General features: G+C 33.6%; 1 protein-coding gene across 1 annotated transcript; it reads left to right on the forward strand.

Annotated features, from left to right (window-relative positions):
* The first annotated feature begins 4,568 nt into the window (after positions 1–4,568).
* On the forward strand, positions 4,569–8,422 carry LOC136228987 (leucine-rich repeat receptor-like serine/threonine-protein kinase BAM1). The gene is made up of 2 exons (XM_066017502.1): positions 4,569–7,281; positions 7,700–8,422. The coding sequence occupies exons 1-2, from the start codon at positions 4,698–4,700 to the stop codon at positions 8,167–8,169; spliced, it is 3,054 nt and encodes a 1,017-aa protein (XP_065873574.1). The 5' UTR covers positions 4,569–4,697; the 3' UTR covers positions 8,170–8,422.
* Positions 8,423–14,249: the final 5,827 nt, after the last annotated feature.

The following is a 14,249-nucleotide window of genomic DNA, read 5'->3' on the forward strand; positions in this document are numbered from 1 at the left end:
TGCCATTAGCTCCATTTGAAGTTGACGATTTCCATAAGCTATCAAGAGAGATCAAAATCTTCAAAAGAGTTGGAGCAACATTCAAATACACAAGTCATTGTTTATATTTATGTTCGTCTCAAAATATTATTTAGATTTTCATTGTGTTCTTTAAAAGAACTTCTTTTGTTCATAATACTATTCAAGAAGCTCTGTTTTGTTTGCTTCGGTCATAAGCAAGCAATAGAAGTATAGATAGTTGAGAGTTTGTAAAGGAATATACTTTAGAGAGGCTCTGTCTATTTGTATAAAGGTTCGTGCTCTACCCATGAAAGAATGCTTTAGTGGATCAAAGCCCAAAAGAAGGTATTCTAGGGACTAGACGTAGGCTAGAGACCGAACTTGTATAAATCTACTGAGTAACAATTTCCCAACTCTGACCTATTGCTTCTGATTACTTATGCTCTATATCTGATCTTCTATATTTTCATATTGTCTCTGTTGTATTATCTTCCATTAAGCATCACATAGTTTCAATAGAAACTCTGTTAAATTAAAAGGCAAACTTAAGGATAATATTTAAAACCAGAACCATACTCCATAGACAACATTCTCTGTTTATTTGAACGTGCCTCTGATATTAATTACTTGCCTCTGTGCCTCACAAAATTTTGTATGCCAAGTGAGTGTTTTTATAAAAGGTTAAAATTACCTAATAGTTCAATTCACCCCCCATTTGGAACTAATATTACCTCACAAGGGAACATCAATCTATAGGTAGTTCTATGTAGATTTTTTTTATCCAATTTTCCATTGAGAAAAGCAATCTGCACATCCATTTGGCGTAGCTCTAAATCTAAACTTGCTACAATGGTTAAGATTAGCCTAATAGATGTAAATCTTACAGCATCTAAGAAGGTTTCCTCAAAGCATATCCCTTCCTGTTGCGTATAGCCTTTAACGACAAGACTAGCTTCATACATTTTGATAATGTTATCAGCCTTTCGATTCACATTTTATATTATAAATTAAATAGTTAAACATTATTTAGTATTGTAAAACTAAAATCTCTGACATCTTCACAATGAAATCGATGATGATACCTATTTAATATAATTAAACACTTTTATGTTTATTGAAAGTAGCGTTAATTTAAAAAATATGTGGTTTCATAAATTTCTAGATCGATATCTGTGGGGTTTTCACCCCAAAATTACCTTGTGTTTTTCTACGTTAGCAAAATCAAGGCAAAACTTCTAATGCCGCCAGTTTTCTTGATATGCCGAGGGCAATTTTGTCAAAAAAAAATTACATTTTCGAAACTCATAATTTATTTTTTTTATTTCTCTCTCTCTCTCTCCTTCCTTTTCTTTTTCTTCTCCTTCCTCCTTCTACCTCATTTTTCCTATCTAGGTGATTTTTTGGCCTTTATCATCACCGGTAACACCCTCATCGAGTACGTTATAGGTGGGGCAAAAGTAGTTTTTCACTATAAGGTTGTTGTCTATCAGCAAGACCAGCTTTTCACTCACTCTGCCAAAAACTTCTACACTCTTTTTGGTGTAATTCCTAGGAAACTAGTTATATTTATCGGACCTAGTGGACCCTCGCATCATTTCATGGAAGACTGAGACCTCTAAACTGATATGCATGAATGTAAGAAGGAAACGACCTTCTATGAGTGGAAATATTTCCATGCGCGCCAATTGTACGCCACATACATACCATTTATGAGTGGAAAGATTTCTATGCGTGCCAATTGTACATCATATGCGCGCCAATTGTACGTCATATTGGTATGGTTGTAAAAATCCAGAATGGCGGGGCTAGTTACTAGACCTCACATACCTTGAATTCATTTAACAAAAAACAAAGGTTCTGCAACCATCAAACACGAGTGCACGAAACATAAGGAAAAAACAAGCATTTGCAATTGGAAAGTTATCTAATCGCGACCGATGTACGCCATATTGACACTATTGGGTTGTAAAATGCCAACCTGACCAATATATTAGGTATAACAGATGTGGCGGAAGGTTTGGGTCGCATTATTTGTGCGAGTAGAAGATTAACTTACACCCAATGTGGGCAATGTGCCTTCTTTGAGAGAATCACTTACGGCGGCGGTATTTGAAAGGTTTTGGAAGAGAAGAATAAACTAAATTCAAGGTTGAAAGAGAAACATAAAGGAGGGAAAGGAGTTTCGTGATGTAGAGAGGGAGAAGTATCTGGGTGGAGATAGTATGATGCGACACTGTGTTTGTCAAAGCGGCGTCAAATATCCACCGTAAGCTTAATAATAGAGCGTTTATTTGAGTTTTTGGGCCATCAAATTGACTAACAATGGTAGTGGAAGAGTATATATATTTGGTTTGATTTGGTTTGGTTAATTGTGAATTAAGGTTGTAAGATGTACTTTATCATATTTGCTTTGGGTAAACTACACCAATGGTACCTGAACTTTACATAGTTTACACTTTGGTACCTAGATTACATTTTGTCCCAAAAATATACCTGAAGTAACGATGATCGAACAATTTAGTATATTTTTACCGGTTATGACCGGTCAACGCGAGTTTTATGAGTTAATTACATTAATAGTACCCGAACTTTACTATAATTCACACTTCGGTACCTGGATTTTATTTTATCCTAAAAACATAACACAAGTAAATGTGACTGAAAGGTTTAGTTCATTTGATCGGTTAGTGATCAGGTAACATGAACTAAACATTGGGACTCACCATACACTCAATGAACATAAAATTATAATATTATCATTTATGAGCTAAATGACAGTATTATAATTTTATGTTAATTGAGTGTATGATTGGTCTCAATTTTTAATTTAAAATGGTCAAACTCGGGTTGATCAATCACTGATCGGTCAAATATACTAAAATATTGAGTCATCTTTACTTGAAGTGTGTTTTTTGGACAAAATGAAATCTAGGTACCAAAATGTGAATTCAGATAAAGTTCAGGTACCATCAGTGTAATTTACTCGTCAAAATCGCATTGACCAATCATTAACCGGTAAAATATACTTAATTGTCCGATCATCGTTACTTCGGGTATATTTTTGAGACAAAATGTAATCTAGGTACCAAAGTGTGAATTAGAGTAAAGTTCAGGTACCATTGGTGTAATTTACTCTATTTGCTTTTCGATGGATCTATATTATTAGGTGTAGGATAATTACTGTATATTAATAATAAAATGCAAACATACGCACTATAGTTGGTAATTGGTAGCCAATACCTTCATAAAAAATTATCACACTTTTAAGATTTTAATTTTTAAATAGAAGTGGTTAGAGAATTTCATAACCTAAAAGGAAATTGCATGCCTTGATCAAGTAATTTTTTTCACATAAGAAAACATTTTTTTTAGAATAGCTTGATTGTGTAACATTATCAAAAAGACAAAGTAATGTGATTTTACAGGATTTTTGCTCATATTTCTAAAATTTATAACATTTTCACCCCACTTATTTTTTTTAAATATGTATATAAATAATTATATTTTTACAAAATTTAAATATTTTCATCCACTTAATTATTGAAATTCGTATACTTTTATTTTTAACATCAAACATATTTTTTAAAAATATAATCGGGTTGAATATTATTTATCCAAAATTTAAATGAACTACATCCTAATTAGATGTGTAATTAGAGTTTATATTAATTATAAGCTAGCCGTTCTTCCATTTTCTCAATAGAATTGCTCTTAGTTCACAAACTTATCGCTTCTCTTCCAAAACAACTTTGACGTACGTGTTGTATGATTAACAATACAAGATCACAGTCTGTTTCTTCCACTACATCAACTTACTGGTAATCTGCGCTATAAGATGTAACATGATTATCTTTTTTTAAATTCAGCTTATATGCAATTTGGTTCTCTAGATCCATCTGCCGCCAAGACACAATGTTGAAATTGTTAAACATGAAATGATGTATAAATTCCTTCAAGCTTCTAATGAAATGATATATTTGTCTTCTAATTGACTAACTCTATTACTTACTCCATGTGAATAGTAAAAGGTTTGTACGCTTTGTAAGAAATTTTCTATAATTTTTGTAGATTATATGCTCTCCAGGTATAGAAATGACATGTAATTTTTTTATTATACTCTAAAAATCTGAAATTTAAAAACCTCTTTACGCTTCATTTTTTTAAGGAAACGTTCCATTTTATTAAGGAACACATATTCTGCTAGTATTTTGAATTTTATCCTTTATAATTCTTTTAAATTTCAATTCCTTTACGCTTCATTTTTTATTAAGGAACACATGTTCTGCAAGTATTTTAGATTTTTCCGTTACACTTCTTTAAAATTCCAAATTAAAGATTTTAAAAAAAAAAATAATACTCAAGAAGCCAAAATTCCACAATAGAAAAAATGAGAAGAAAATTGAATTTGATTTTACATAAAACAAATGTATAATATAGTGTTGGTTTATATAGAAATAAAAAAGGAGAGATGAAATTATGATAAAATATTTTCCGTATTAAACGAACAATAAGAGTCCAAAAACTCAAATAAATGAACCTTTTTTGGCAATTATGAAACTTGATTAATCTTCCGCTAGCAAACAAATATTTAAATTCTTAACCACACCTTCACCTTCACCTTCACCTTCTCCTTCACTGCCTCTGCTTTACTCTTCTTCTTCTGCAGATTTCGAAGAAATCAAAGAAAAATCCCCAAAATGAGGGTTCTTCTTCTCCTCTTCCTTCTTCTGCATCTCCAAATCTGTTTTTCTTTGGCCAAAGTCATATCTGAATACCAAGCTCTTCTCTCAATCAAATCCGCCATTGACGACCCTCAATCTGCCTTAGCTTCCTGGAACTCTACAAATGGGCTATGTTCATGGACTGGTGTCACCTGTGACTCAACTGGCCGCCACGTCACCTCTCTCGACCTCTCTAGTCTTAACCTCTCCGGCCCTCTTTCCCCTGACATAGCCCACCTCCGTTACCTTCAAAATCTCACTCTCGCTGCTAATCAGTTTTCCGGCAATATCCCTATCCAGCTTTCCGCCATTTCGGGCCTCCGTTTACTTAACCTTTCTAACAATGTCTTCAACGGGACTTTCCCTTCCCAGCTTGCTCAGCTTAAAAATCTCCAGGTTCTTGACTTGTATAACAACAATATGACCGGTGACTTGCCTTTGGCCGTCGCTGACTTGCCTAATCTCATTCATTTACATCTCGGGGGGAATTTTTTTGGTGGAGCTATCCCGCCGGAGTTTGGGAAATGGGCGTCTCTGCAGTATCTGGCGATTTCTGGTAACGAGTTGGAGGGTCGTATTCCGCCGGAGATCGGTAACTTAACTCAGTTGCGGGAACTCTACATTGGGTATTACAATAGCTATGAAGGTGGTTTGCCGCCGGAGATCGGGAACTTGTCGGAGTTAGTCCGGTTTGATGCTGCTAATTGCATGTTATCCGGCGAGATACCCAAGGAAATAGGGAAGTTGCAGAAGCTGGATACTCTGTTCCTTCAAGTGAATGGGCTTTATGGGCCATTGACGGAGGAGCTGGGGACGTTGAATAGCTTGAAATCCATGGATTTGTCTAATAATATGCTTACCGGAGAGATTCCGACGTCGTTCGCTGAGCTCAAAAACTTGACTCTGTTGAATCTTTTCCGAAACAAGCTTCACGGAGCTATCCCGGAGTTCATCGGAGATTTACCGAAGCTTGAGGTGTTGCAGCTATGGGAGAATAATTTCACTGGAATTATTCCTCAAGGGCTTGGTAATAATGGCAATCTTGTGGTTTTAGATCTTTCTTCCAACAAACTCACCGGAAATCTCCCGCCGAATTTGTGTTTGGGTAATCGATTGCAAACTCTGATTACTCTCAGCAACTTTTTATTTGGGCCGATTCCAGAATCACTTGGGAAATGCGAATCCCTAAATCGGATTCGAATGGGAGAGAATTTCCTCAATGGTTCAATTCCAGAAGGACTTTTTGGCCTACCAAAGTTAACCCAAGTTGAGCTTCAAGATAATCTTCTCACCGGAGACTTTCCGGCGACTAATAAAATCGCATTGAATCTCGGCCAGATTAGTCTTTCTAACAATCAGCTATCTGGGTCTCTTCCCCCAACTATCGGCAACTTCTCCGGTGTTCAAAAACTGCTGCTTGACGGCAACAAGTTCACCGGTCTAATCCCACCTCAGATTGGGAAGTTACAGCAACTTTCAAAGATGGATTTTAGCCACAACAAGTTTTCAGGCTCCGTGGCGCCGGAGATTAGCCAGTGTAAACTATTAACATTTGTTGATCTCAGTAGAAATGATCTTTCAGGCGACATTCCAACTGAGATTACCGGTATGAGGATATTGAACTACCTCAATCTATCAAGAAATCACCTTGTTGGAACCATTCCATCATCTATATCCACTATGCAGAGTTTAACCTCTGTTGATTTTTCATACAACAATCTTTCTGGTTTAGTTCCTGGCACTGGTCAATTTAGCTACTTTAATTACACTTCATTTTTGGGTAATCCTGGTCTTTGTGGTCCTTATTTGGGTCCTTGCAAAGATGGATATGCTAATGGAACTCATCAACCCCATGTCAAAGGTCCACTCTCTGCTTCATTGAAGCTATTACTTGTTATTGGCTTGCTTGTTTGCTCAATTGCTTTTGCAGTAGCAGCTATAATCAAAGCCCGGTCCTTGAAAAAGGCAAGCGATTCTCGCGCTTGGAAATTAACGGCATTCCAGCGGTTAGATTTCACTGTTGATGATGTTTTAGACTGCTTGAAAGAGGATAACATAATAGGAAAAGGAGGAGCTGGGATTGTTTATAAGGGTGTTATGCCAAATGGTCATCATGTTGCTGTTAAAAGACTACCTGCAATGAGCCGAGGCTCGTCTCATGATCACGGATTCAATGCTGAGATTCAGACATTAGGAAGGATTCGACACCGTCACATTGTTAGATTACTGGGTTTCTGTTCTAATCATGAGACTAATCTTCTTGTTTATGAGTATATGCCTAATGGAAGCTTAGGCGAGGTTCTTCATGGGAAAAAAGGCGGTCATTTGCATTGGGATACAAGGTATAAGATAGCAATTGAGGCTGCTAAAGGCCTTTGCTATCTTCATCATGATTGTTCACCGTTGATTGTTCATCGCGATGTTAAATCGAATAACATCCTTCTTGATACCGGATTCGAAGCTCATGTTGCTGATTTCGGGCTTGCTAAGTTCTTGCAAGACTCTGGTACCTCAGAATGCATGTCTGCAATTGCTGGTTCTTATGGATATATTGCTCCTGGTATGATTGAATTGAATTGAATCATATAATCTTTTTGTTTCATTTATGTTTATGTTTGTACATCATATTTTATGCTTGCCTAGAGATATAGATGTATGTACTTGATTATAATTTCTTTTCCAAAGTCTTTCAGCATAACAATATTTGACTCAGTGATGATTTTGGGTACAGATATTGCATTAATTTGTATCCCAAACTTTACTGTTCTCTGCCATGTGCAATTAATCTTATAATTACTTTTTACTGGTTTTAAAATTAATTATTACTCAGCTTTGAAAGTACACAAATCAAATGATTCTTTTATTCTCTGTACCAAGATATAATTTCTTGAACTTGATATGCATAATGTAGCTTGTTAGATATGATTAGACTTGATAATCTAGATGAGTTTTGACTAATTAAGGTGTTGTTGTTGCAGAGTATGCCTACACACTGAAGGTGGACGAGAAGAGCGATGTATACAGCTTCGGCGTGGTTCTTTTAGAACTAGTTACCGGGCGGAAACCAGTAGGGGAATTCGGTGACGGGGTGGACATAGTTCAGTGGGTTAGAAAAATGACAGACTCAAACAAGGAAGGAGCCTTAAAAGTTCTTGACCCAAGACTCCCATCAGTTCCACTCCATGAAGTGATGCACGTGTTCTACGTCGCAATGCTTTGTGTCGAAGAACAAGCCATCGAGCGCCCAACCATGCGAGAAGTTGTGCAGATTCTAACCGAGGTTCCACAGGCACCAGGCTCGAAACAAGCAGACTGTGCAACCACCACAGAATCATCACCACAGTCAGCCGGTTCAATCGACTCCCCCCCAAATTCAACAACCAAAGATCCGAAAGACAATTTACAGCCACCGCCGCAATCACCCCCACCTGATCTTCTCAGCATTTGAAGTGTTTGACTGCTTGTTCTAAAGTTCCATGAATTGTGCTAGTTTTTCTTTATGTTATGGTATTTTTGGGAAGGTTTTGTCTAACTGGGTATTAAGGTTTGCAAGTTTTAAATTTAAATTTTTATTATTTTGGTTTTTGGTTAATGTACAGTAAGGGAAGGGGGGTATTTTAATTTTATTGTTACATAACATGTCTTGATCATGTACTAGTACTAGTATTAGTGACTGCTGCAAACTTTTGACTCTCTCTGCCTCTCTTAATTGTTATTAAAACCTCATAATTGGTGTCTGAGTCCTAAAAATCAGTCCAGTAGTAGTCTAGTTTTTAAGGAGTATATGAAATAAATGGCGATATAGGTGCACAGAAATGTAGTTGAGTATTATAAATAGTAGTCTCTGATAGTGACATCAATTGCAATGAATAAATGATCTGATGCAGCTGCCCGGTCAGATATGATTACGCGCGTAGTGCTCTGCTAATCAGGGTAAAGTCGGACGATTTTCATCCGATTTTACAAGTCGGATAAAGATTGTCGGACTTCCTTGCATTTTAAAATTGGATTATTTTTATTCGATTACACCATGGTTTATAGAGCGGACATTATATTCAAACGGACAGTCAAGATGAGCATTTATTGAATTGAAATTGCCTAGATTGAAGGGTTTCTCTGTTGGTGCTGCTGGCTCGAGGGTGAAAGGACCTTGGGTTGTGCTCATCATAAGGGGGGCTTTTTCTGCATTTAAATTCAACTTCCACCATGATGAAATGAGTGCTGCTTTCCCTTTAAAAGAAGCAAACCAGTACTTTAATATATACTATATTTATTTATTTTGAAGTCTTGAAAATCTTATCTTCAATGAGTCCGGTCTTTAGAAAAATAAAAATAAAAATTGAATGGGTCCGGTCTGGTCCGGTCCAGGGTTCTCTTAGCCATATGCCATGCACGTGAGTCACATGCAATGTGGATAGTAGAATATGAGTTGTTACAGAGTTAGTAAGACTGTCCTTTTAGGTTGTTGAAGTTTGCATCACTTTAATTGGAGATTCTACTAATATGACACTATCTCAAGTGTGAACGTAATGGGGCTTTTGGTCATTTTATCTACTTTGTTCCATTTATATAATGAATATGGATAAGGAAAACACACTTTATTACTATTACACCCATTCCCTCTCAATTTTTTCTTACTAAATTATCTAACATTTGACGTTATTTTTATTTGTTGGTTGAAAAATAGGGTTTTGATATTACACCCATTCCCTCTCCAACAGACTCTTAAATTAAAATTTGAGGAGGAAGAATGAAAATTCATCTCCAACAGCCTCTTAGTGGCTCCTCAAATCACTAAGAGCATCTTCATCCTCTCTATTAATAGAGAGCATCTCTCCACCTCTTAGTGCCTCCTAACTTCATTTTTTATTAATAATTTATTATTGATGTGTCTCTCTCCTCACACTATTGGTAATGTAACAATAAAGAATAATCTTAATAATAAAATAATAAATAAGGAGTGAATATAAAGAGCATTGTTGGAGATCATCTTAGCCACTCTTAGGTGCCGTTTGGTTCGCGGAATAGAATGAAATGGAATAGAATGGTTATTCCAAATGAATAAAATAGCAAAGAATGAAATAGAAATTCTTAGGAATTACTATTCCTATGTTTGGTTGGTGGAATAAGGTAGAATGGAATAAATAATTTTTTTATTAAAAAGACACTATTATCCTCAAATGTAATTTCTTATTTCTTTTAAAATTTTAATTTTTTACTATAAATTGTTCAAATATTTAATATATATTATTTTAAAAAATATAAAAAAAATGAAAAACGTGAAAAATTCGAAAAACACGAAAACATGAAAAAGTGTTAAAAACACGAAAAATGCTTTTATAACGTTTTTTTATGTTTTTTCGTGTTTCCCAAGTTTTCTTGTTTTTTCCGTTTGTTCACGTTTTCGTATTTTTCACGTTTTGTCATATTATTGTGTTTTATTTTGCATTTTTTCGATTTTTCACGTTTTAGTTTTTCGGGTTTTCCCCTTTTTGTTTTTTTTTCGCGTTTTTGTATTTTTCGTATTTTGTTACTTTTTCGTGTTATTCACGTTTTTCCATGTTTTTCGTATTTTTTCATATTTTTGTGTTTTTAACGTTTTCGTGTTTTGTTTGCGTTTTTCGCATTTTCGTGTTTTTATTTTTCACGTTTTTTAATATTTCGTGTTTTGTCACTTTTTCGCGCTATTCCTATTTTGTGTTTTTCGTGTGTTTGCTTTTTTTTTTGTGTCTTCGTGTTTTTCGCATTTGTTCACGTTTTCATGTTTTTCGCGTTTTTTTATTTTTTGCATATTCTCGTGTTTGTAACATTTTCACATTTTTCGTGTTTCATATTTTTCGTATTTTTACATTTTTTAACGTTTTCGTCATTTTTCCATTTTTCACGTTTTATATGATATAAATTATGGATTGACCAAAATTTATAAGATTTGGGAAAGTGATTAGAGAGAAGATTGAGGATTTAATGGAGGATAATTTTGTAAATTACAAAAATATAATATTAGGAATAGGCTATTCCTAACCTAAATTGAAGAATAGCTATTCCATGAAATCAAGGAATAAGGATTCCATGGAATAGCTATTCCATAAAAAAAATCAACCAAAGGTGGGAATAACTATTCTTTAGGAATAGGCTATTCTATTCCCCTTCTATTCCGCGAACCAAACGAGCCCTTAAATCACTAAGAGTCAATTATTTATATTATTTTTAGAGAGTTCACTAAGAGTCTCTTGGAGATGCTAAGGGTTGTAAATAAAAACTCACAAATTACTATTATTAGTATTAATTTAGTTTTTCAAGATAATCTTATAATAAAATTTATTGATACTTAAAAATTAAACTATTAAATACTCATAAAAACTAGTAAAATAATTATATTTTCAATATAAATAAATGTTTTAGAATTAAGAATTTTTTTTATTTTATTGAAAACATATGGAGAATTAATGCTTATAAACAACCCTTTGGATTGTATATATCACTTGCCTGAAAAATATTGTATCGAAAAATATTTTTATGATTTTTTATGTTTGTTTCTTTAAAAAATAAATTAAATAAAAAATCTAGGTTAGTTTAATGGAAAAACGGAGAAAGTAAGGCAAATTTTTTTATTTTCAATAGAACATTTTTCTAAACCTTTTGAATTCTATCCTATTTTTCTTACATTTTAAAAAACAACACATTATTTTTCCTATTTTCACGTTGTAACCAAATACTTAATTGTTTTTATTCAATAAAGAAATTTCTCTTTACTAAATATTTTTCGACAAACAAACAAGGGCCTAATGCCCGTTTGTTTGACTGAAAATATTGTATTTTAGAAAAAATTAAGAGAATTGTGTTGAAAATAAAATATTTTTTGATAAAGAAGTGGTGTGTGACTATTATTTTAAAAAGGAAGAAAGAATGAAATAAAATTCCAAAAGTTTAAGAAAATGTTTTACATTTTTAAGATGGTAAAACATTTTCTTCATTTTCTTTACAAAAAAAATTCATTCCCTTGACTTAGGTTTTTTGCGCAAACAAATATCGAAAAATCAGGAAAATATTTTCCTCTACAATATTTCTAGCAAACAAATGTGCATTAATACTCATTCAATTTTACCATTTACTAACATTAAAGTAACTCGACATTGACTACTATAATAACATATAACTATTCGTTTCAGAGGTCCTGACAATAATATTTCAAACAACTTTGTATCTTAAATTCTTTAGCGTTTTTAGTTAGTAGAGAGAAAATGAATATTTAGAAAGAGAAAACCAAAAAGTGGTGATTTAGAAAAATGAAAACGTGGTCCCATAACAAATGTGACTATAAATAACTCTAATTTTAGGACTTTTTCATTTTTAGATTGATTATTTTAAGAGTATTTATTTTTATATGGGGTCATTAATGTCAGCAAAGAATAAAGTTGACTCGCTTTTATGTAAGGTTTTAAAACTGAGTAGCATAATATTATTTTTTTTTAAGAAAAAAGATAATTGTTTTAATAATAGAAAATTAGTATATCTCGAAATAAGTAATTAAACAATTACAATCTAGAAGTACATAAAAAAAAGTTTGAATTTCCATCTTTCAATTATTTTGCTCAATATGTAGGTGATAGGAATCAAACTTGGATCACTAAGTAACAACTACACATGCGTTACCAATAAGCTATATTATGACTATTGACAATAATATAAATTTATATATTTTATTAATACTTAAACATTAAAAATTTAAATATGATTTAGCATTTTTTTTTATATATTTAGATAAATATTATTAAAAAAATTAATTGGGGGAGACAACAAACAGAACCGGCGAATAATACTTCCAGCAGCTCACAAGGTGGCGGGGAGGAGCCTCTCCACTCGACGCAAAGGAGCAGCATTACTGCCCCTAACCTTCTGCCGATGAACAACAATGATGTCTGACCCCTCAGCACAGAACCACCTGATGGAAATGCCGATCAGATACGAAGGCGATCGTTGCTGCACACCAGCACTGAACAGCACAGCCGACTTAGCTTGACGCGGATACTGACTCAACCAGATGCAGCTATGATTCATAATCTTGCAGGAAACGAAACAGGTCATCAGACAAGGCCCAGAACCAGGCGGCACTTGTGTGATACCAGCACCATTCCTCAAGCTCTACCACGACCAATTAAATAGACTCGCCCGGAAACTGGATGGATTAAATGCAATGTAGACGCGGCATTATTCAAGGAAGATCTGGCGTTTGGCATGGGAGCAGTACTACGAGACAATGTAGGATCATTTATTGCTGGATTTAGTGCTCACATGAACGGATTAGTCACAGTCAGGATGGTTAAGGCCATAGCACTTAAAAGAAGCATGGAATGGATTCAAAATCTTGGCTACCAGAACGTCACCTTTGAAACTGACGCTAAGGTAGTTATTGATAGCATTCATTCAACGGGTAGGGACATTACGGAATTCGGTAACACAATTGCCGATGTGAGATCCCTACTACGAGATCACACTAGTTTTAGAGTGTTTTTTTATTCCAAGGTTAGTGAACGAAGTGGCCCATCTTATGGCATGAAACACTCGTTCCTATACTTATTCTTTCATTCATTATTCTTATTCTGTATTCATTGAAAGCACCCTCGTTCGAGATGATTTGCTAAGTTATGAATAAAAGTTGATTCTTTCGTCAAAAAAAATTAATTTATCTTTACAATATACACTATTTTTTTTAATATTTAAAATTTAAATATACATAAATTAACAGGAATTATATATATTATAACATTATTCGGTTTAATTAATCAATTAAATTCATTGATTTTTGGTCCAAATTGTTAATCCAGTTCGATTTTTAACACAGTTTTTTTTAAATAAAACATTACTAGAACTACTCAAACGTTAAAAGATACTAGCATTTTAAAATTTCTTACATCATCTTTAAAAAAATCTCATTTCAATAGTTGAAGTTTATCCTTTATTTTATTAATAATTTTGTTTATGTAAGAAGAGAGGGATGTATTTGGTGTTATGTTTATATTCTATGTTAGCATTAAGGAAATATTGTGCGGGCAATATTGATTTGACAACACAAAACCAAAACAAGCTACTTAGATTAGAAATTATTCTTTTTTTAATTTAGGGATGAATGACGTGGCATATATGGGCCAGTTGTACGTAAAGAGATTTTCAGCTCAGGTGGCATTTTCTTTCTTTTACTTTGGTATAGTTGATTGATGTGTTTTTGTAGTTACGGCTCCCAACATTACATTATTATTTATTTAATTTTGTTGATGTGATATCACTTATTATTCTCTAATCAAAATTGATGGACAGTGATTTTACATTTCTACTATTCTTCCAAGTTGGATTATTTTCAGTTTTCACCCATAAAATTATAAATTACTTTCTACGGTCCATGTCTTCGAAACATTATAGCTATTTAGGCTATATTACTAATTAGACAAAAAGAACTTCAACTTCTCTTTTTTATTTTTTGTCCTGAACTGAAATTAAATGAATATAATAAAACTAAAGATAATATAGTTT

The sequence above is a fragment of the Euphorbia lathyris genome, chromosome 5, assembly GCF_963576675.1.
Source record: "Euphorbia lathyris chromosome 5, ddEupLath1.1, whole genome shotgun sequence".
Lineage (NCBI taxonomy): Eukaryota > Viridiplantae > Streptophyta > Magnoliopsida > Malpighiales > Euphorbiaceae > Euphorbia > Euphorbia lathyris.

Bases quoted from the DNA above. Each gene is read 5' to 3' on its own strand.
- LOC136228987 (XM_066017502.1), top strand. From the start codon at position 4,698: ATGAGGGTTCTTCTTCTCCTCTTCCTTCTTCTGCATCTCCAAATCTGT. The intron at 7,282-7,699 runs GTATGATTGAAT...TTGTTGTTGCAG, and splicing joins TTATGGATATATTGCTCCTG to AGTATGCCTACACACTGAAG.